Source organism: Apteryx mantelli, chromosome 5 (genome assembly GCF_036417845.1).
Source record: "Apteryx mantelli isolate bAptMan1 chromosome 5, bAptMan1.hap1, whole genome shotgun sequence".
Lineage (NCBI taxonomy): Eukaryota > Metazoa > Chordata > Aves > Apterygiformes > Apterygidae > Apteryx > Apteryx mantelli.
The window spans coordinates 22,232,070-22,254,693 of record NC_089982.1 but is presented as its reverse complement, the minus strand read 5'-3'; the positions used below and the strand labels follow the sequence as shown (position 1 = coordinate 22,254,693).

General features: G+C 40.3%; 2 protein-coding genes across 4 annotated transcripts in view; one reads left to right on the top strand and one right to left on the bottom strand.

Annotated features, from left to right (window-relative positions):
- Window positions 1-22,624, top strand: part of CAMK2D (calcium/calmodulin dependent protein kinase II delta) — a 257,903-nt gene that overhangs the window by 204,741 nt on the left and 30,538 nt on the right. The gene's annotated exons all lie outside the window — the stretch shown is intronic.
- The window catches only part of ANK2 (ankyrin 2), a 181,939-nt gene continuing 159,831 nt past the window's right edge, over window positions 517-22,624 (bottom strand). Inside the window, exons 46-52 of the mRNA XM_067297629.1 lie at window positions 19,943-20,237; window positions 18,121-18,213; window positions 17,556-17,639; window positions 15,718-15,885; window positions 6,156-6,338; window positions 4,432-4,523; window positions 517-2,760 (exon numbers count right to left, since the gene is read on the bottom strand). Of these exons, the coding sequence (XP_067153730.1) occupies window positions 2,577-2,760; window positions 4,432-4,523; window positions 6,156-6,338; window positions 15,718-15,885; window positions 17,556-17,639; window positions 18,121-18,213; window positions 19,943-20,237 (1,099 nt within the window). The 3' untranslated portion in view covers window positions 517-2,576. The remainder of the gene's footprint in view (window positions 2,761-4,431; window positions 4,524-6,155; window positions 6,339-15,717; window positions 15,886-17,555; window positions 17,640-18,120; window positions 18,214-19,942; window positions 20,238-22,624) is intronic.

Sequence of the window (22,624 nt, the reverse complement as noted above, 5' to 3'; positions counted from 1 at the left end):
GACAGAATTTCATCCTACATTTTTCTTCCCCACCTCTCCCCTGGCTGAGTTACTCTTGGTAGTACTATGTGGGAATTTAAAGAGTAGTTGGTTTGACAAGCAGTCTGGGCCATATTTGAAGGCAAGTTCTACACTTCCAGGTTCAGTGAAATAACTAGAAAACAGCTGCTATTTAAAAACTCTATTAACAACAGTTTAAAAAATTGCGTGATTGATAGATGTTGCATGTTATAAAAGGACTGACATTTACCAATCATTGCTGAAGAGCAGAATTAAAAGAATTAAAAAACAAAAAATCTTAGGGAGCTGGGTATAGAGATCTTTACCTTTTTGGAAGAAACCCTGTCTTAAGTATGCTGAGGAAGTAGAGTAGCCAAGTGAGGTACCCAAACGAATGTTGTTCCTTCTATGCTATATTGGCAGTAAAAGAGAGTGAGCCATTTTTGCTACATTTAACACTTGTACATTTTATTTAGTTAAATCAGCCATTGTACACATTGCAGCTATGTATTGTTAGTGTTGTTTTTTTTTTTTTAATCTTTAACTAATACATGCCCTCATAGATATATTCAATTAGTGTTATCACCATGGGAACAAGATGCTGATTCATCAACTTAAAATTCACTTCTCTCACAGTATTCAAGTTCTTTGATAACACAGCAAAAAATCAAAATAAGAGGTGAATAACCATTATGTTGTTACACAGAACATCATCTGCACCGCAAATAACACAACAGAAATGCATTTCTTTAGAGCCCCATTCAAGATCATCCTGTGCTATCTTTAACAATAAGAAAGCCCTGATGTATCATGAAATATTTCATCATGGGTCTCTCATTCATTTTGGCTGCCAAAACACTTGTTTTCTATCTGCCTGCCAAAAGTGAGCTAGCATGATGCCTTGCATTGTTTTGCTTGCAAGAAGCCAGAACTCCCAAGATGTTTTCACTCTTTTGGCATCATTACTTTAATGAGAAAGTGCCCTTGTTCTGAGCACTGAGTGAGTCATTTAAAAAAAATAAAACAAAATAAAAGTCAAAGGCCAGATAAGTATTACCCCAGAGGACAGAATTTATTTTTCTCTGTTTTTTTCTCTCTGAGTATACTATTAAAAAGATCAAATAGCTGATTAAAAACATTTAAAGTGTGTATGTGTGTGCATCATATTTGCTAAAACACTACAGAGCTCCAACCACTAAATATTAGGATATAGAACACCAAAAGTGTCAGATCTCTATGTTCCCTTTTTTTTGAAAATAAAAGTGCAGACATGCTATTATGGTTTTCAGAGGGTTGGTTTAGAAATATATATATTATACATATATATATATAAAGATAAAATATGAACAGAAACTGGCTTTCAAGGATTGTGAGCAACTTTCTCTTTAAAAAACGATTGATTGGAAGATAAAAACTGCTCGCTCAGTGCTAAGAGGGCTAACAAGCTGACGTGATTACAGAAGGGTTTGGTTTTGACTTTCAGATGCCACATGCATGTATCAGGTAAGAGGCAATCTTCGTAAAACACGGCGAATTAATTAATCTCTTTGTATAGTGGGTAGGTCTTTCTCCCATAGTTATCTACAGTGCAGTGGCCAGCAGAAAGTACCATCAATAAGACAGTGTGGTTTGCTAAAGCAGTGATGAAAACAGGAAACTACTGTAGTTATAATTGTTTAATACACCCTGCCACATGTCCAGATCTAAAAGATTTTAATACCGTATGCAAATGTACCATAGATATAGCTGCTAGCAAGTTGGTTACCTAATTGTTGGGGTTTTTTTTTTTTTCCCCTCTTTCTGGAAATCTTTAGGTGGCTGTCCAAAGGTCTTAAAAGTATTGAGGGCCACAGTCAGCTGTTACTTCATGAAAACAGCTGCATTTCCAGGTTTTTAGCCTGACTCTTAGAGCCTTTAACTATAATAGATCCCTAAACTGGAAGTCCTATGGATGCAGGAGATCTGCAGTGCTTCCTCCTCAGTCAGTCTGTGTTCTCAGTCGATTACGTTAACAATATTTTTATTCATCGCTGTTCAGCAGTTTCAATAGACCTTGTAATCCATTTTGCTAACTGTAGTCATAGGCAGTGTGTTCTCTGCAGTCTTTAGGTCCAAATACTCTTGCTATATACAGTTTACATGTTAACATCTCCCCCGTTTTTGTTTTTTGTCTTTGTTTTTTTAAATGATGCATGTACATAGTCACTTGAAGAGGCCTGTAGATGAAGTTGGCTTGACAAATGCAATTTTGTGAAGCTAGTGCAGAAGCAAAAGAACAGAAAAAGTGGCGATGCTGACAAATTCCCAGTACGGCACAAAGACGATGATTCGGTGGATAAATCATCCTGAATGAAGGATGCTATCTTTGGTCACAAATTAGCTTACAGGGTAAAAAAAAAAACAAAAACCTAAAATCAAATATGGGCAGCGGGTGTAAAATGAATTTGCTGCATCTGCACAAGTAGAAATGGCAGTGTCTTCCAGTGATTATGTAGGTAATAATGTCACACCTAGAGAAGATAAATGCTGCATACTGGATGGATGGTTATGTGATGCTGTTGAGGGGTGGCAGCTTCTCACTTTGCTTCGTGTTTCCAGTCCTCCTTGCAGAAGTGCCTAAGAAGCTGCTGGAGGTCATGTTGGAGGTCATCCTGTGGTAGTGCTTCTGGTGTGTCTTCCAGCTCTTCTATGTGAATGTATTTTCCATACCGGTCCTTCATCACAGTCCTCTTGTGTGTGCTGGCTTTATTCAGCGTTGTCCTAAAGAAAAAGAATGAGAAAACATTCTTTAAAAGCCCACAGCTCCTGAAGCTTTTAAAAGGCACTCCTTTTCAGTTTTAAAGCTCTTTAAATGAAAGTAAAATGAGAAGAACTGTAGTTGGAAGCAATAGTTAAGCCAGCTACTGTGGTTAAATGTTCTTTATGGACTCGGAATAAAAAGCACACACCACTTTAACTGGCTTTCATAAGGTAAACTAATAACAGTTCATCTGTACATACTTAAGCATACAGTTTTATATGCCTGACAAAAACATGCTGTAACACACAGACATGCAACATATCTTGAAATCCACACAAGACCTTCCTACTTGCTCTGTTTAGCTTCAACATACAGAGTTGTCTTGTACAACAGTAACTTAAGATTTCTTCACCATGGTTTCAGCTTCTTTAGATGATACCTTCTTGAAGACTTCTGAGTAAGTCAAGTCTTACTTCTGACTGTCAGTAAAACTGTACTTGGGGCAACTAGTCTATTAAAATGTTCTGTTAATTGCTCTCTTACTTCATCCGAACCTCTTGCCCTACCAGTAAAAACTTTAAATCTCCCTAAGCCTTCTTCAGATCTAGGCAAGGAAATGTAGTTGTCATAGGACAGCTAGGTGTCTCTCGGCCTGATCTAGAAGCCCAAATTTTGGTCAGTCTGTGAGCGAATGACCATGGGAAGTCAGTGTACTTGGAAATTCCCGATTGCTCAGCCAGGAATAGCTTGATGCGCAAACCTATTTTAACAGGCAGTTGATGCTTCTTAATTTCACCTGTATGACCAAAACATCCCTCTGTCAGGCAGAAGCCCTTGACAGGTATACCTGTTTCTTCATCTAAAAGTAGATGAAGGTCAGCAGGTCTTCCAGCTCTGTGTGTCCTTGCAACACCCTCACAGCATCTCTGAAAACAGTATGTGTTTGCAGCTTGTAAGGCTTGTAGGCTTCCCTCTCAGTGAAGTGGGATACTGCTTATTCCAAGTATAAATACAAATCAGGTAGAAACAAATTAAAACTGACCCTTTACAGTTCAGACAGTGTGTTCTTTCCAAATGCTAACGCTGGCTCTACCATGCTGATGCATTTGCCCACTATCAATACAAATGGCCCGAAAGAAAATGCATGTATGGTAAGTAACATGTAGTAGCGTGAGCTCAAGTTGTGTGTGGTAGGCATGCATATATTTATTGTACGAAGTAGCTCTTATTTTATTATTGCTACATATTTTCATCTCCATATCTCTGCCCTACCTCATTCTTAATGGGGCTCAATTCTCATGTGCAGGTATATCTTCTCATCTGTTTTGATAATACTTCAAATTACCAAATGATTGCAGAGCCAACTCTTATGTAAAATTATTTTGGAAGTATCCTTGATTTATTTTGTTAACTGTAAATCACAGTCTGTTATTTTACATCACCTCCTATGATCAATTGGGCAGTGATACACATTACTGAGCTAGTCTTTCCAACTGAATATAGACCTTTCCAGTGCTTGCATCCCTTCCTGTAATAAAACGTTAGTAGTAATATTTAGTACCTTTGCAAATAAAGCTTCAAATGCTGCCAGACAGTGGTTTCACTTCAGACACTCACTTGAATCCGCTTATGTTTATTATGAGTTTGTTAGTCCTTTTCTAGTAACAGTTCATTGGCATGCCAAGCCAAACCTTTTAATAATTGATCCATCCTCTTTCATGATTTCTTTCTCTACTAAAGCAGGGAGCTGGACTTTCGTTTGGTTACCTGTATAGCTCAAAGCCTAAATTAAAACAAAAACAAAACCCTAGGACAAAAGGTAATTGTTCTTTATACCTTAATCTTCAAATTAATGAAGCTGACTAAATCTGTGCAGAGCTGAGAAGGTGTTTAAAAACACAGCATGATGAGAAAATTAAGAAGACACAAATAATTTGGAAGTATGTGCCTGCCATTTGCATCCTTTCAAATCTTCCTCAAAAGTATAAATGAGTAACAGTTTCTCAGTAGGATACAGTTTAACAGTAGGATAATTTCATTGTTACTAAGAACTGCACTGAAGGGTGTCTTGGTACTTTATTTTCAACTTTTAAACAGCCCAACTCAAGACCTGGAGCACCACATTTGCAGAACTCATCATTTATATCTATTTATGACAATTCTTTTCCTGTTGCAGGAAACATTCTTTCTTTTATATGTTTCAACTGTCATCTTGAGCTCTGTCTTGCTCCCATGTCTCAAAACAGTTGCCTGTTCCCAGTGCTAGCAGTACATAGAAACAGGTGGGTGATAGTTCTGAGCCTTGACCGTACTGAAATGGAGGAGGCAAGGAGTGGAGTCCTGCAAGCGTTCCACAGAATATCTGCTGTTGGTAATATGTCACAGGAAAAAAAAAGCAGCATTTTTATTTCCATTTGGCTGGATATGGGTTTCTCTGTGGTATCTTCTGCAGGCTTCTTGATTTGCTTTTTGTTTTTAAGTAAAAAGATAAACTAGAAGCTGTTAGGTGAGGAAGAAGTGTCATTTCCAAGCCTATTCTTTGAATCTCTACTGCAGCACATGACAGCTTTTGTTGCTTGTATAGGTTTTGCCAGGAGAGGGGGATCTGGCTACGGGGCCTATATTCATAAAGGGAAATTTGGCATCTCAATCAAATAGCTTACCGCTGTTGTCCTCCTGCAGTATGTAGAACTATTGTACTGCAGAAAACCCATACCTGGACCATAAAATTGTTCCATTTATGCTTTTATATGGTATTTTGAAAAATTAAAAAACACAGTACTTAAGTTACATATATTGCCAAGAAGCTCTTTTCTGCATGAGCCTTCAAGGTGACAAGGTATTGTACACATGTGTTGTTTAAAGGGATAATGGATGGATTAAAATTAAAGGGCTAACAATTCCTTGTAGAAAAAAAAAACTATATTAGTTTAATACAACTTTTCTATTACTGACATGTCTAAGCTGATCAGAAAAAGCATTAAAACAGGAAAGGTGCTGAATAGCTTGGTAGCTCTTTCTTCCATTCAAGGACAAAAGGAACAATTGCTGTGATGCATGGACTTGTCTAGAGAGTAGACTTAACTGTTCTAAAGTTAGCTGCATGTGTTTCAACATACGAATGGGCTTACTCATTGTGTGAACCACACAAGTGAGTTCTATCCACTTTAGTCAAATCCTGCATGTTTTTGGAACCTTAAAATGTTTCATAGCTAATTCCTTAATGACAGACCTCCCCATCCCCACCCTGCTTTATATACTAAAGTCTTCATAGCATGGCTGCATATAACAATCGAGGTTTATACTCAGTAGCTGAGTGATGCTCCACCACCAAAACCCTTTCAGTAGAGTACAATTTGTCCCCAGGTATGCTGTGACGTTTGTTTTAATATTTGTATTTAAAATGCCTTTTTACCTCTTCAAAGTCCTCTTTGGCTGAAGGAAGATCAGTAGCTAAGCTCGCATCCCCCAAGTGCTTCTCTGTTCTCTCTCCTTGCACTACAGTGGTCTTTATGACTTTGCTGACCTTGCGGCCTTCTACTGGTTCAGATTGGAATTTGGAGGCACTAGACAAAACAGCAGGTTCAGACAAGGTCACCTGGAGGGTCAGAAGACAGAAGTATAATGGGTATGAATTATGTAACAGATACAAAGTAAGCTTATGTCTTTTAGTTATCTTACCCTTCCTTTCTTTTCTTAATCATTGCCCTACAGAACAACAATGTAAGAAATGTCTCACTTCCTATGTGTACTCATCAAAATAGTGAGTGTGCATTTTGTTACCTGCTGTACAGCAGCTCCAGAACTAGACAGTGTAAGATTTGCGCCAGCTCAGATTGCAGGAGCAGCCCTGGATAATTTACTCTGCCGAGTAAATGCTGTGGCTATGCTGCCACAGCTGACCTGCTTCTGGAACCTGAACGAGTCTGAGGATAGCAGGGATATTGCTACCCTCCACCACAGCACAGGCTGCCATACTGGCTTACCTGCCAAAGCCACTGGAATATTATACCGAGTAACAAGTGGTAATATGGATCAGTGGTATCAGTCCATATCGTATAATTAAGAACAACTTCTAGAGATGAAAGAAGTCATGCTTGTAAAAGCAAGGAGCTCTTACAGGAGTAACAGACCAGAATTTTTAAATACCACATGAAAGTGATAAACAGGATTTTATTTTGCAGAACACAAGCTAAATGTGTATGGGTTCCATATTATAAACTGTAGTTCTGTTATCATCAACTAACTAAAAAAAAATGACTTTGTTTTTGTGTTACCTTACTCTTAGGGAATTAATTCTGATGAGTAAATGGGACTGGTGGGAGAGAATGGCAATCATGTTCTTAGCATTTCTCATGACAGTTTGTTAAATGTTGCTTTCAACTTCAATACTGCTGAAAGCAACCTCTCTCATTAGCTTTGGCCCCTTTGTCACTAACTTAATTGTGCTGATACAAATATCTGTAGGGCTATGTGGTGAACTAGGGCAGGAAAACAGAAACAAAAAAGCACTTACCTTTTCAGGTTGGGGTGGGGTTTTTGTTTTAGGTTTGTGTTGTTTTGTTTTCTTTTTGTTTTGTTTCCTTTCCTTTTTTTTTTTTTTTAAAACTATCTGGCTCTACAAACAATCCGCATAGAAGTAATACTTTTGTTTAACCTCTCCAAAGAAAAGAACACATCAGTGGGTTAAACCTAACATAACTGTAGTTTCAGAATGGCTTAGTTGTAGAATCTTGGAGAACATCAAATCATTTCATTATGACATATGCTAACTTTCTCATTAGATAAGTATGTATCTGTTATCAGACCCCTTATCATTCATCTATATGTCATCTTAGTGTGATATGTGCTAATTTGTTGCATCAAAGTGAGAAACAGCCTTGGGAACATCTTGTATTGTGGTATGTACTAACTTGTTACATCAGCGAGAAACAGCCTTGGGAACATCTGTGGGAACATCCTACAGCCTGTGGTGGGGGGCATGTACCCTGCCTGAGAAAATTGAGCTGAGCTAGCGAAGCGGCAATGTTAGTTTAGATAGCCTAATATGGCACACAATGCAGAGGAAGACTCCAGCCTTCATCCCCACGACCACCAGAGGGCTGAAGAAGACCCCCTAGCAACAGCCGGCGCAACCGCAGAAGTTACAGGAGGTGCCCCGTATACCCGGAGCTGGAATCGCATATAAGGAGACTGTGAGGGGGGGTTGTGCGCGCCGTTGGTGGAGCAGGAGACTCCCCCCGGCCGCCCAGCGCTGTTTTGCTTACTTGTGACTTGCTCAATTATTAAATTGGAATTTACGCAACCTGGCCCGAGTGGTTGTCAATTTGTCACGTTTACCTATAACAATTTTGGTGCCGTGACTCGGATACAGGCTTCCCTGGTTTCGGGACTCTGACTCAGGGGGGGCGCCCCATCCCGTTTTCGGATGGCCCCTGAGTGGGTAGTTCCCCTACCATAACCTGTATTTCCGAACCCTAAATCAGGACAAGTAAGCAAAAGAACTGCAGTACCCTGTAAACTTTGTGCACGAAGATCCGAACGAAGACTCAGGACTGAGTGAGTATATGTATGCGGTTCCGTTTGGTTGGGGTGGGATACCCGGAGCACATGAGACGTCCCCAGGGAACGGAGTGAGCGCGGACCCTCCAGGAGAGGGGGTCCTTAGCGCGGATCCTCCAGGAGAGGGGGTCCTTGTGTAACAGGGGACGGTGTGAGTGCGGACCCTCCAGGAGAGGGGGTCCTTGGTGCGGATCCTCCAGGAGAGGGGATCCTTATGTAGTGGGGGACCGAAAAGGGGCACCCGACGGCCGACTGGGCGGCCCTCTGTGAAGGGACAACCGTCCTAGCAGTAGAGACTCGGGTGGTGTGAGTGCGGTCCCCTGCGGAGAGAAAGAGAGTTGTAAAAGAGAGTGACTGAGGTGGGTGCTCCGGAAGATGGGACAGAAAAAGAGCAAGTCTTCTGATCCCATAGAGGGCTTTACAGTACGGTTACCGGATATACCGCCCGATAGCCCTTTAGGATTAATGATTAAGTATTGGAACGATTGGCCCTCCCGAGAAGGCAAAAGCCGAGAAAAAATGGTATATTACTGCATGCAAGTATGGGGTGGGAAGCAGATAGATTAGAAGAGACCACCTTTATTGGCCAGTATACGGGTCTTTTGAAAATTGGATATGTCAGACTCTAAATATATATGTGAATTCAAAGGAGCCCTTTAGTCCAGAAGAAAGTGAGTATGCTAGTTTATGGATAAGACCAGATACTCGGACCATGATATTTACCCTGAAAGAGAAAGGTCCGAGGAAGAAAAGCAAAATACTGGAGGAACTTCTCGTTTCTCCTCCCCCCTGTATTCCCTCAGCTCCGGCTCAAAACCCAACACCAGCCCCTCCTCGTAGCCCCTCTCCAACGACCCCAGACCAGGATCTAGACCCTCCTAGTTCCCCAGAAGAAACCCGAAGGGTCACGAGGAGTCAAACGAGGGGAGGTGGGCGATCTGATCAGCTGTACCCCTTGCGAGAACTCCCCATGGGAGGACCGCAGCCGGGGATGGGATTTGTGTCTATGCCCCTGAGTTCAGGGGACGTACAGGATTTTAAGAAAGAAATGGGGAATTTATTAGAAGATCCTTTAGGGGTGGCTGAAAAATTAGATCAGTTTTTAGGTCCTAGCCTTTACACATGGGAGGAATTACAATCCATCTTAAGCATATTATTTACAGTGGAAGAAAGGGAAATGATCCGTAGGGCTGGGATGCGGATTTGGGATCAACAACACCAACAAGGTCCCGCAGCAGATATTAAATGGCCCACCCAACGGCCGGACTGGGACAATCAGAATGCTGAGCATCGGACACATATGTCCGATTTGAGAACCATAATAGTTCAGGGAATCAGATAATCTGTTCCCAGGGGGCAAAATATTAATAAGGCCTTCATGGAACAACAAAAGAAGGATGAGACACCAACAGAATGGCTCGAAAGACTTAGAAAAAATCTGCAACTTTATTCCGGGGTAGACCCCAGTACCCCTGTGGGACAGGCTCTCTTGAAAACACAGTTTGTAGCAAAAGCCTTTCCAGATATCAGAAGAAAGCTAGAGAAGTTAGTGGCAGCAGTCCGAGAAGGGCAGAGAGGAATTCAGGTGCAACCCCCTAGGTCGTATAACAGACCTAAGAGAAAGTCACTTCACCAAGAAGGACAACCCAGAGAAGTTGTGACGAGGGACTTGAGGCAGGTTGAGTGTTTTTATTGCCAGAAAAAAGGGCATCTGAAGAGGAATTGTAAGAAGTGAATGCGGGATGAGCAAATGTTCCAAGAAGATTAGGGGGGTCAGGGGCTCTATCTGCTGGGGACTCATAAAGGAACCGAGCCCTTGATAAAACTGAAATTGGGTCCCCAGCAACAAGAAGTAGAATTCCTTGTGGATCCTGGGGCAGAAAGATCTACTGTCCAAACGGTACCCTGGGGGTGTAAACCATCCCCAGAGAAATTACAAGTGATAGGAGCTAAGGGAGAACCCTTTAAGGTCCCAGTAATTAAAAATGTGGAAATAGAATCAGACTCTCGACTAAGTGTTGGATCCTTTTTATTAGTTCCCGAAGCTGAATATAATTTACTGGGCCGAGATATGATGGTTGAATTAGGAGTCAATTTAGAAGTAGAGAATCAAGAATTAGTTATAAAATTATGCACCCTTACTATTGAAGATGAGGCCAAAATCAACCCTGAAGTTTGGTATACCCCAGAATCGGTAGGAAGACTAGATATTGCTCCCTTTGAAGTGAGTATACGAAATCCAGAAATCCCTGTTAGAGTCAAGCAATATCCAATGTCACAGGAAGGGAGGCAAGGACTCCGACCAGTAATCCAGAGGCTAATAAATCAAAGGTTACTGGAGCCTTGTATGTCTCCCCATAATACCCCCATACTACCCGTAAAGAAATCAGACGGGACTTATAGATTGGTACAAGATTTAAGAGAAATAAACAAAAGAACAATTACCAGGTTCCCAATTGTAGCTAACCCCTATACCATACTTAGTCAGCTGTCACCTGAGGCTAAATGGTATACGGTTATAGACCTGAAAGATGCATTTTGGGCATGCCCCCTTAAAGAAGAATGTAGAGACTTTTTTGCCTTCGAGTGGGAAGACCCAGATACCCATAGGAAACAGCAACTCCGATGGACTGTTTTGCCACAAGGGTTTACAGAGTCCCCTAATTTGTTTGGGCAAGCCCTGGAGCAGGTTTTAAGTACTTACGAAACTAATCCGCAAATTACTTTAACACAATATGTGGATGATTTGCTTTTAGCAGGAAAAACCCAGGAGGAAGTTAGATGTGAGAGTATTAAGTTGTTAAATTTCTTAAGTTTAAAGGGATTGAAAGTATCGAAATCAAAGTTACAATTTACAGAAGAAGAGGTGAAGTATTTGGGACATTGGCTTAGCAAGGGCACAAAAAATTGGACCCTGAAAGGGTAAATGGTATACTGTCAATAAGACCCCCGAAGAGCAAAAGACAGGTCCGACAATTGCTGGGGCTATTAGGGTATTGTAGACAATGGATTGAAAATTATAGCAATAAAGTAAAATTTTTATATCAAAAACTAACTGCAGACGGGCTAATAAAATGGACTAAAACCGATGATCAAAGCCTCGAAGATTTGAAGGCTGACTTGGTGAATGCGCCTGTTTTGAGTTTACCAGATATTAAGAGACCGTTCTACATGTTTATCAATGCACAGGAAGGGACAGCCTTTGGAGTTCTAACACAGGAATGGGCAGGGAAAAAGAAACCTATAGGGTATTTGTCAAAATTGTTAGACCCCGTTAGTCGGGGATGGCCCACTTGCCTACAAGCCATTGTAGCTACAGCCTTATTAGTAGAAGAGGCTAAAAAGATAACCTTTGGAGGAGAATTAAAAGTATATACCCCTCATAATATACGAGGAGTACTACAACAAAAAGCTGAAAAATGGATAACTGATGCCAGACTATTAAAATACGAGGGCATTTTAATCCATTCTCCAAAGTTGGAAATTGAGACTACAAGCTTGCAGAATCCAGCCCAGTTCCTGTATGGGGAACCCAGTGGTCAATTAAGACATGATTGTATACGTCTAATAGAATACCAAACTAAAATAAGGGAAGATTTAGAAGAAGAAGAGTTGCCAGAGGGGACTAAATTCTTTGTGGACGGATCCTCTCGCGTAGTTGAAGGAAAACGCAGATCAGGGTATGCTATTGTAGATGGGAAGTCTCTAGAGTTAATAGAATCAGGGTCCCTGGACAAAACGTGGTCAGCTCAGGCTTGTGAATTGTATGCGGTTTTTAGAGCCTTAGAAATTTTAAAAGGCAAAATAGGGACTATATATACTGACTCTAAATACGCTTATGGAGTACTACATACATTTGGGAAAATATGGGAAGAAAGAGGACTGGTTAATTCACAAGGGAAGAATTTAGTGCACGAAAAATTAATTAGAAAAACTTTAGAAGCTCTGAGGGGACCTCGGAAAATCGCGGTAGTACACGTTAGGGGCCATCAAAAGGGCACATCTTACCACATAAGGGGAAATAATCTGGCAGATGAAGAGGCAAGAAAGGCAGCTTTACACCTATTGTCTGAAGGAAAAGAGGGCCACGATAAGCTAGATACCAGGATGAGTTTTACTAAACAGGAAATAGATAAATTACGACAGATAGGAGCCATAGAAAAAGAAGGTAAATGGGTGCTGCCCGATGATAGAGAAATTGTGTCCAAAGGCGTAGCTTGGAGAATCATGAAAGAATTCCACCGACAGACTCATTGGGGAGTGCAAGCATTAGTAGATCAGTTTGGGACCAAGTATATGTGCATTGGAATATATGACATAGCAAAAAAACTAGTAGAAGAATGTTTGACCTGTCAGAAGGTTAACAAGCAGCACCTCAGAGAAAAGGTCCCAGGGGGACGATCAATAGCCAGGAGGCCGTTTGAGAAAACACAGGTTGACTTTACAGAACTCCTGAAAGTGGGCAGGTATAAATACCTATTAGTTATAGTAGATCATTTAACTCACTTTGTAGAAGCCTTCCCCGTAGCCCGAGCAACTGCGAAATCGGTAGCCAAGATATTGTTAGAAAATATCATACCCCGGTATGGGAATGTATTGGTTATAGACTCAGACAGGGGGCCACATTTTACATCAAAAGTCATTAAAGAAACATTAGATCCTTTAGGAATCAGGTGGGAGTATCACACTCCTTGGCATCCTCAAAGTTCGGGAAAGGTAGAAAGGATGAATGGGGAAATAAAAAAACAGTTAACGAAGCTAATGATGGAAACCCAGATGAATTGGATCAAGTGTTTACCCTTAGCTTTATTGAATATACGAACTCAGCCCAGAACTGACACAGGAGTCTCCCCTTTTGAAATGTTATATGGGATGCCATACGATTTAGAAATACTGAAAGAACATCCTAAAGTAGAAGAGAGATTATTACAGAAATATATTACAGAGCTTATGAAGAGAAGACAAGAATTGATAAAGAAAGGACTAATAGTACAGAGACCTCCACTAGATGTAGCTATTCACCGAGTTAACCCTGGAGACAAGGTTTTAATTAAAACCTGGAAAGACACGTCCTTGACTCCCCGCTGGGAGGGACCTTTTCTTGTCTTACTTACCACAGACACTGCTATTCGTACCGCAGAGCGAGGATGGACACACGCTAGCAGAATTAAAGGACCGATTTCAGAATCATCGTGGGAAGCCTTTGGAAATCCGGACAATTTAAAAGTAACCTTTAAGAAGAAACCTGGAATCCTCAATAAGTGAGACCACATTTTGTAAAACCTAACATAGTATTTGTTATAACCCCACATTGTATTTGTTATCCCTTTGTGTGTTATGCATGTAGGGTTTGTAAAGGGAAGTAGTGGACTCATTGTTAGTACGGGTATCTCCCTAGCGGCATCTACCGCCTTTGTTACGAGAAAATTGACTTATTGGACATTAAAAGATCATAAGAAAAGATCGGTAGAATGGTGGGAAGCCTTTGTTAAAGGAGTACAACCTGAGAAAGGTTGTACCCATGCCAACCACCCTGATCACATAAGGCTAAAATTAAAAACACCAATTGTAGGTGGACTGTGCCGTATGTTGGGTGTCTCTCTCGAAAAACTGGGAAGCCTTTCAAACCAGAAAGGCACATAAAGGAGGTTCCCCTGAAGAATACGGCTGCTGTCGAGAAGACAGGTACACCCTGCTGCTCTGAGCAAAAGAGTAGGCAGAGGAGACAGAGACGTACAGAAACTGTGGGGATCGAGGCCGACAAGCCACCTCCTAAGCAGGAATACCTAAAGTTATAAGACCCAGACTCTTTAAAGTCCCAGAGACACCTGGCATCACGGATCGCCCCTCCAAGGCATTAAGGGTTTGTAAAGTATCCGTTAACCAAGCCATGGGTCCACTACTCCTCTGGAAGATGATTGTGCTGGGCTTATTAGGAAGACGAATCAAAGGGGAACATAACGTACACCAACCCTTTAAATGGTAGAAAAATCCATCACCTCCTTAGAAAAGTCATTAACATCACTATCAGAAGTGGTGTTACAGAACAGAAGAGGGATGGACCTCTTATTTTTGCAACAGGGAGGATTGTGTGCAGCCCTAGGAGAAGAATGTTGTTTTTATGCGGATCATACAGGAGTTGTCAGGGATACTATGGCGAAATTGAGAGAAGGCCTTGAAAAACGTAAAAAGGAAAGAGAAGCCCAGCAAGGGTGGTATGAATCATGGTTCAGTCGTCCTCCCTGGCTAACAACCTTATTGTCTGCAATAGCGGGTCCATTAGCTTTACTAGTACTTGTGTTGACCTTTGGGCCGTGTATAGTAAATAAAATTATTAACTTAGCAAAAAGCAGACTCGAAGCTGCCCACCTACTGTTGATAAAAAGTCAATATAAACAACTAAATGAAGATGAGAGTAAGCATAACCCTATGCTCTCCCTGGCACAGGAGGCTGTTGCTTGATTTGATGAACAAATTAGAAGGGACCAAAACAAAAAGGGGGGATTGTGATATGTGCTAATTTGTTGCATCAAAGTGAGAAACAGCCTTGGGAACATCTTGTATTGTGGTATGTACTAACTTGTTACATCAGCGAGAAACAGCCTTGGGAACATCTGTGGGAACATCCTACAGCCTGTGGTGGGGGGCATGTACCCTGCCTGAGAAAATTGAGCTGAGCTAGCGAAGCGGCAATGTTAGTTTAGATAGCCTAATATGGCACACAATGCAGAGGAAGACTCCAGCCTTCATCCCCACGACCACCAGAGGGCTGAAGAAGACCCCCTAGCAACAGCTGGCGCAACCGCAGAAGTTACAGGAGGTGCCCCGTATACCCGGAACTGGAATCGCATATAAGGAGACTGTGAGGGGGGGTTGTGCACGCCGTTGGTGGAGCAGGAGACTCCCCCCGGCCGCCCAGCGCTGTTTTGCTTACTTGTGACTTGCTCAATTATTAAATTGGGATTTATGCAACCCGGCCCGAGTGGTTGTCAATTTGTCACGTTTACCTATAACATTAGTACAGAGCTGCTTTCTTTATGAATTTGATACTTTTCATGAATCATTCAATTCGAACCTGTCTTCTGACTTCCCTATTCAGAGAAAACGGCCTTTTTTCCCCTCCTCCCTTTTTCTACATCTTTTTTTCTGAGGCCTTTCCATCTGCAAGGAATTTTTTTTTTTCTTCAAGTATAATTAAAAATGTTGTTGGCATGAGTAGGATGTAGTTACTAAGTATGCTGTTAAAGTGCTTGGCCTCTAACAAGATCAGCCAGCAACACAATGCCTCTTCCAAACACTTCTTGAAGTCTTGAACTTCAACAGGAATTGTGTAACAACAACAACAACATAAACTCAGAAGAAATAGCCAAGAGCAGAAAGCTCTGTTCTTTCACAAGGGAAGTGGAACGTCTAACCTCAGACTGTTCACTGTCGCTCTTCAGCACAACCCGTTTGACAACTTTGGAATAGCCATCTCCTTCTTCAACTTTAACAGGCAACTCTTGTGGTGTTCCTTGCATTATAACTTCTTCTTTTTCTATTCCATCTGGAGAAACGTATCGCTGGATGATCTTTCTTGTGACCTGAAAGAATGAAATAGAGCTTTGTGTGTTGAAAGAATTAACAATAACATATTATTCCTTCTTATTCTCCATATAGTATTTTCTACTCCAAGGGCTTTTTTTTTTTTCCCCAGACCTTAATGTATGGAACTACATAGGTTTCAGTGTTTCAGCCTTTTAATACATTTTCACAAACACCTATAGTAAAGCTGCACACTGATGCATTGGCCCAACTTAAGCTACCATACAGCAAAGCTCCTAATAACTTCTTTCACAAATGGGCATATTATAAATATTGAAACTACTCTTTAAAGCAGTAGTTATTATTAGGAAAAGAAGCTTACTACCTTAGAGAGAAAACACACTTTACAACCACACAACTGCTTTGGGACTGACATTTTCAAAAGGATCATCAAATTAAAAAGACTTGAAAGTGAGAGGTTATCAGCTTGGCTATCAAGTACTTAAAACTAGATTCACAAAGGGACTTGGACATAACACTGTTGACACTGATGGTGCTGACTACTCCTAACCACTGCTTAACTAGTGAGCTGGAATCAAGCCGCTTAAGAGACTAATCTGGTGCCTGGGCTTTCTAGGCATTGGCAAGCCAAACAAAGAGGAGCAAAGAGAATTACAAGGTTCAAGATAGATAAGATAAATCTTTCTAGGATAATGAGAATGTACCCCTCTGCATGACTTAAAACTCTCTACTTCCTTATATGGCTACCCAGTCGCTTTAGACAAGATAACATTAAACATTTACCTCCCCCTTTGTCCAATAACTTATTTGCTATGATGCGCAATCAGACTTTCTCATGTATCCAACAGCCACAGAGGCAGAGGTATTTCCCTTTCCATCCAGTAGGTCAAAGACTCGTGCTCACTCTTGTACAATGTACTCAGGAATACTTGCTGTTGTTTGGTGGGGGGAGGTGGGGATGGTATTTGTTTATTTTCTTTTAATATGAATTGGAACAGCTTCTAGAGAGGTGCAATCCAGCTGAGGGTCTGTGACATTTTTCCTGGGAGATAAAAGCTGGAATTTGCCACCAGCAAAATTCAGCTCTACCAAGCCCTAGGCCAATTCTCTAAGCACCGAGATGTCAAATAAAGCAAGGAGGACAGGACTCCCTCTTCCACCTCCATGGTGTACAGAATTCAGTTTTCTAAGCATGCTCTGAAAATGCTTATTTTATGAGGCCATCAGAGGAGTAACTAATTTCTATATTCTCTGCTCTATAAAATCTGAACCATATGTACTAATACAGAAATTTAGGAATGTGTGCAGTCACAGCTGAGTAGTGATTTTGAGGATCTGAATTTAGGTGACCCTTGTGGATCTAGCCCTCCAGTAGTTTCATTAATATGAGCAAAGTCATGCTCTTACATGAAACTAAAAAATCCAATGAAAATTCTACATAGCTCTGCATTTCTGAGGGGAAAAAAAAGTGGTAAACTCGCCAAATAATGGCACGGTAAATTATAAACTGAAAAAAGACTGGTCTTGCAAATCAAAATAAATTTTCAAATCTTGAAATCTCCCATTAACAGAAACTCTATTTCCTTTCATACTCTGCTCTTAAAAAATCATGCCCCTTCTCAAAAGAAAATTAAGCATGTATGTGGATTTATTTAGCCTTCCTTTTATAGGACAGTAGGAAGGTTGCAGGGGGCATAACTGACAATACCTTCTTTACCACTGTGTGGCCATATTCATCTGTATATTGCTCTTCTGTGACTGATTCTGGTGGCATTTCAGGCATACTATCAGCCTGTATGACAAAGAACAAACTTTTATTAAGCAGTGACTTAATGTAAGTAATTTCTTTAAATAAGCAACTTTAAAATTGGTTAATTGGTTAAAGAATGAAAAAAAGAAGTAATAGAAAAAATGTGTTCTGTAGATAAATATTTAGAAAAGTATTAGCATGTATTAGAGAAGTATAAAGCAAAGGAAAGTTATGCCATAACTTACAGGCAGATCTGTATTAGTTGACCATATATAGGGCTGAAAAGTCTTTGTCCTCCTACTGAGGAGTCTCATAGAATACAGAGCAAGATTAACAGTTCTACTATAATCGTCTTCTCCCCAGAAAAGTTACTAAAATGGCTTATCTAATGGCCATGCATCATTCGGGAGCATTCCAGCTTCAGGTGCAATACCAGCCAAGTGGGTGTCTCAGCAGCAGTCCAACAGAGGTTACCAGGGCATGATCACCACTGGCACATGCAGTAGTTCTATGCACTCGGTACCTGAATAATCACCCGGCGGCGAACGACCCTGGTAGTTACCATCTCTTCCTCATCTGAGCTGGTCTCCAGCTTGCCTAATTCTTCTGCTAATTCCTATTGGAAGCATGGAAGCAGTGCTCTGTTTACTGATGCTGTATGTGATACTAGCAGTACTACAGGTTTTGTCTTGTTTTTATCTAAAAGCATCTTCTCTTCCGAAAATTTCTGCTTTTTGGATTTTGACCTTTTACCTTTTGTCCTCTTACCTTTTAATCTGTGAAACATTTATGCAGAGGGAAAGAACAGCAGTGGCCACTTGACTGTACATTACTGAACATTAGCATATTGAAAAGAGAAGGATGAATCTTCAGTACAAACTCTAAAGGATGTTTTTAGTGGAGGTTGCCAGAGCAAAGCCTGAAATATGCTGCATGACCTGACTGCAGATGTACTAGAAGGTGTTACTAACACCAGATGTAGAATTCATATGTACTGAATATGGTTTCTGTATTAATTGCACAGGAAATTATATGAAAGTCTTTTTTAATTCTCCATGCTGAGAAATGCACAGTGCAGCATATAGACCGTGGGGCTGAGCAAGTTTAGCTAGAGGAGAACACATCAACAGTCTGGGCACTGGATAGGTCAAAAAAAATTAATATAGGTTCTGAGGTTCTCTCCTGCATAGGGAAGAATTCAAAATTTAAACGAACAGTTCAGAAGGCAAAGAGAAGCTGAAAAGAACTACTTGGGAAACATCAGTGTAAGGTGGGAAAATAATTATTCTTTTTTTTAAAAAGTCAATGGAAGAATTATAGGTAGCAAGAAGCAAATTATCCCTGAAGGCAGCCAGGATGTCTTTTTCCTAGGCAACCAACGCCTCAGATATGAAGTCCTGTTGCAGCCAGTCTTTCAGCATCTGAGTTATCCTACACCTTTATGTTCTACCTTTCTCTGAGATCCCAGAGGGAGATCTCTGCTTCTAGCTGAATGTCAAAACAGGATGCATTTCTGCTTAAGGAGAACTGTGCTTTCTCTGCTCTAACTTCACTGGTAAAATTCATTTCCTGCCCAATTATGCCTTCTTCTTTTCTTCCACTTTAAACAGCTTTCTTTGCCTTTGTTTCTTAAAACTTTACCTCCCAAGTAGCTTTAAATTCCCAGCTGAAAGCCATATAGTTGCTCTCAAGTCTTATTTGCTCTTTCGACTACTTCCCCTCACCATCTATGCAGTAAGGTTGCCTTGTCTTACACAGCAAAATGACCTACCTCACCTTCCTCCCCCCCCCGCCCTTTTCTTCCGCCTCCCTTTCTCTTTACTGCTTGCATACAACATCTACACCTGTCTCAAGTTCTTTTCTTCCAGGCCATCCTTGGTCTTCTCCAAAGTAGATCCAGCTACCTTTTTTCAGTCTCACTAAGTTTACAGTATTTTTCAGCTCATGCTGCTCTGGGTAAGTCTTGCCTTTTTTCATAGCTTTTGACATTATTGCTTTGGTTTTTATTACATCTGTTTTTCAGCTTTCACTTTTTTTTTTCATGCACCTGTTATTTACACTATTTAATTCTCTCTCACACGCATGGAAATAACTGACATGGACCAAAGGACAAATAAGGGTAGCAAAAGCAGAATTACAGTCTGCATTTTAGAATTTGGGGTTTGTTTCAGCTTTCTAAACCTTCATACAAATGTTAGCCCTGATAACCACAAAGTGAAGGAGAAAAGGCTCAGTTGCAGATGGGAGTTTATCAGGCTGATTAAAAATAATCCCATTTTAGAGAGTGGGCCAGGCAGAAAACTTGCTCTTTGTGTCAGTTACTTTGAGGCAAAGTTGATATTTACCTTTTCTAAAGATTCTTCTTCATAGCCGCTTCCACACTTTTCTGACTGTTCATCAGTTGACTCCACTATCACTAGACTAGTTCTCCTTGGCGAGAGGTCATCCTGGTGGAGCTGGGGGTCGTCAGGCTCTTGGACAATTGGAGAGTTGCCTCGCTGAGCAGATGACTGGGGCTGTGGGTATAGTTTTTCACACTCTTCCTTTGCCCTGCTGACATGTTTGGATTCTTTGCTTGCGCTACCTGCTGCCTTTCCAGTTACTGGTGCTGTAGCCTGCTCTGTTCCTGGAGTTGTGACACTGTGAATTACAAGTTCAAGGAAAGTAACTACATTGCAGTCATTTTTGATTTCTGTAAATGAAACATCTGTGCACCAATTAAATGGTGTTATGCCTTTTAGCAAAGTCTACGAATAACTGATACTCTTTGGGAGTTACTACAGAGCAATCTGGCTAGGACCCCCTCCTATCTTCCTGCCTAAAGGAAACCTCCAAATGCATATCCAAATATGGCACCTGATTCTGCAAGATTTGGTCTTTGTAAAGAATTTATGTGAGCTTGGCTGTCACTTGTGTCCTCAGAAATCTACAGAATACCTGTTAGCTTTTTTGGGAAGGAGACTGGATCACTACAGATGGATGTGAAGCAAACTACTGTCAACATCTCCTCATTAATTACAAGCTAAATAGCTGAAGGTGATGAGAGATCAACTGTAGGACATTCTGGAGTCTTTCCAAACAGTGAGAAATTTAGTAGAGTATGTTACTTTATTTGTAATGTTGTTTTCACTGAACACTGTTATGGTTTAATTTCTGTCATGAACTATTGAAATGTATTATTGCATATATTACCAAGTAATTGTATGCATATAGGTAATGTAGATATTAAAACATATGTACATACACATTTTTCAGTTGCATATGGGTGAATGACAGTGGCTTTAGTCAAGTTCTAACTCTCATCTAATTGAGATTTAGCAGACAACCTAAGTCTGACTCATCTGCCATTTTCCTAATGGCAGCACTTTGAAACGGTCACTTCTGATTTACACTGGTGTAAGGACAATATCAAGTGTTTCACTACCTAGAATTTTCTTTTGAGGTTGACTTTTCTCTTTTGATGTATATTGATTAAAAAAAAAAAAACAGCAAAAAAACCCCCAAAACACAAATACATCAAAACTGGTGGAATTACAGCACTGAAAGATAGCATGTTTGCAAAAATTAAATCTTTCACTTCTAAAACTTCTCAGATGTATACAAATGCTGGCATCTATATGTTTTTTGTTTCCCCCCATCCTCAAAATTAACTGGGGTAATTAGTAAATTTCAATAATAATTTTAATAATAGGAGTTTAAGTAACAGTTACAGAATAACTTGCATGGATAAGTGTTTTTTCTGGTATAAGTTGGGCTTTGACAAGTTGTTGTGCTCCCCCAGCTGTTGTCCCCAGAACAACTGTGTTCCAAAGTAAGAAAAGATTTCACTGTAGTATAAGTTTAATATCACTGATCCAGCCTTTTTTTCCACTTTCAGTGGGCTATATATATTATTATATAATTCCTCTTGGTATCTGGGTTTTTTTGAGCCATTTAGGATTAGCTGTCTTCTTTCAAACTAGACATGAAGTACAGTAATTTTCTCTGTCATTGCTACTATTCTTTAATATTGCCAATATTGTCTCAAAAACGTTTGTCCCTGGAATAACAGTAGTTTCAAGGAATCTCTGCTCTGACTGCACAGTATATATAAAGAACTTATTAACACTTTTATCAGCTATCAGTATGTGCAGTTGAGTTGTCTTCTATAACTTGTTTACTATCTGTAATGCACCCCAACTGTTTTGTTGTACCCAGTTTGCTTGTTTTCTGCACAGAACTGTGCTAGTTCTCAAGCTACAAAACACATCATTACAAATGTATTCTCTACTCCTCAAAAACATTCATTTTTCTCATGCAAATCATTAAGAAAGATAGATAGCTATTTTTTGTGTATCAGTGCTACGTAAGTCCTCTCTCTCCCCTAGATGCTTGTTTCTGTCCCCCACTCTCTCTCCTGTTTGTAAAGTGCATCTTGATCAAAAGAATCCCCACCGGCCCATTTGATGGACTCTGTATTGCACTATGGCTTTTCTGGGCTGCATCTCAAAATCAAAGCTAATCATTCCCAGGAAAATCACTTCTTTGGAAGGGAATCTTTGATACCTGCATTTACATGGCTTATAGCTGTCATTGTGGACAATGATTAGGGATGAGGGGAAGAAAGAAACATGATCATCTTTGTCACTTTATCAGCTCAAGTGAAATCAGCCCCACCAACAGCCCCAAATCAGAATTCAAAGCTACCCTGTACAAGTCTTCTAAAACTGTATTTTATCATTTGCTGTTACTTTAAATACTTTTGTCTTGTCTGTATAGAATCCTGTTTCTATTCTTTTGCCATCTGAAATTTGTTTTTAAAATCTAGTTGTTGCCAATACACAGTTACGAGTTTCACAAGAAATCATTAAGTTGGAAAATCCTTGTCTCAATTCAGAAATCCATCCTGAAGTTGAAAAAAGGACCCTCTAGTGTTAATTCCATTAAGTTTAACATTACTTACTTACCACCTAACGCATGGAAAATATACAGTTTGCAAAAATCATTCTACATTATCCCTCTTCTCTTTCATACATACTAGATTAGAT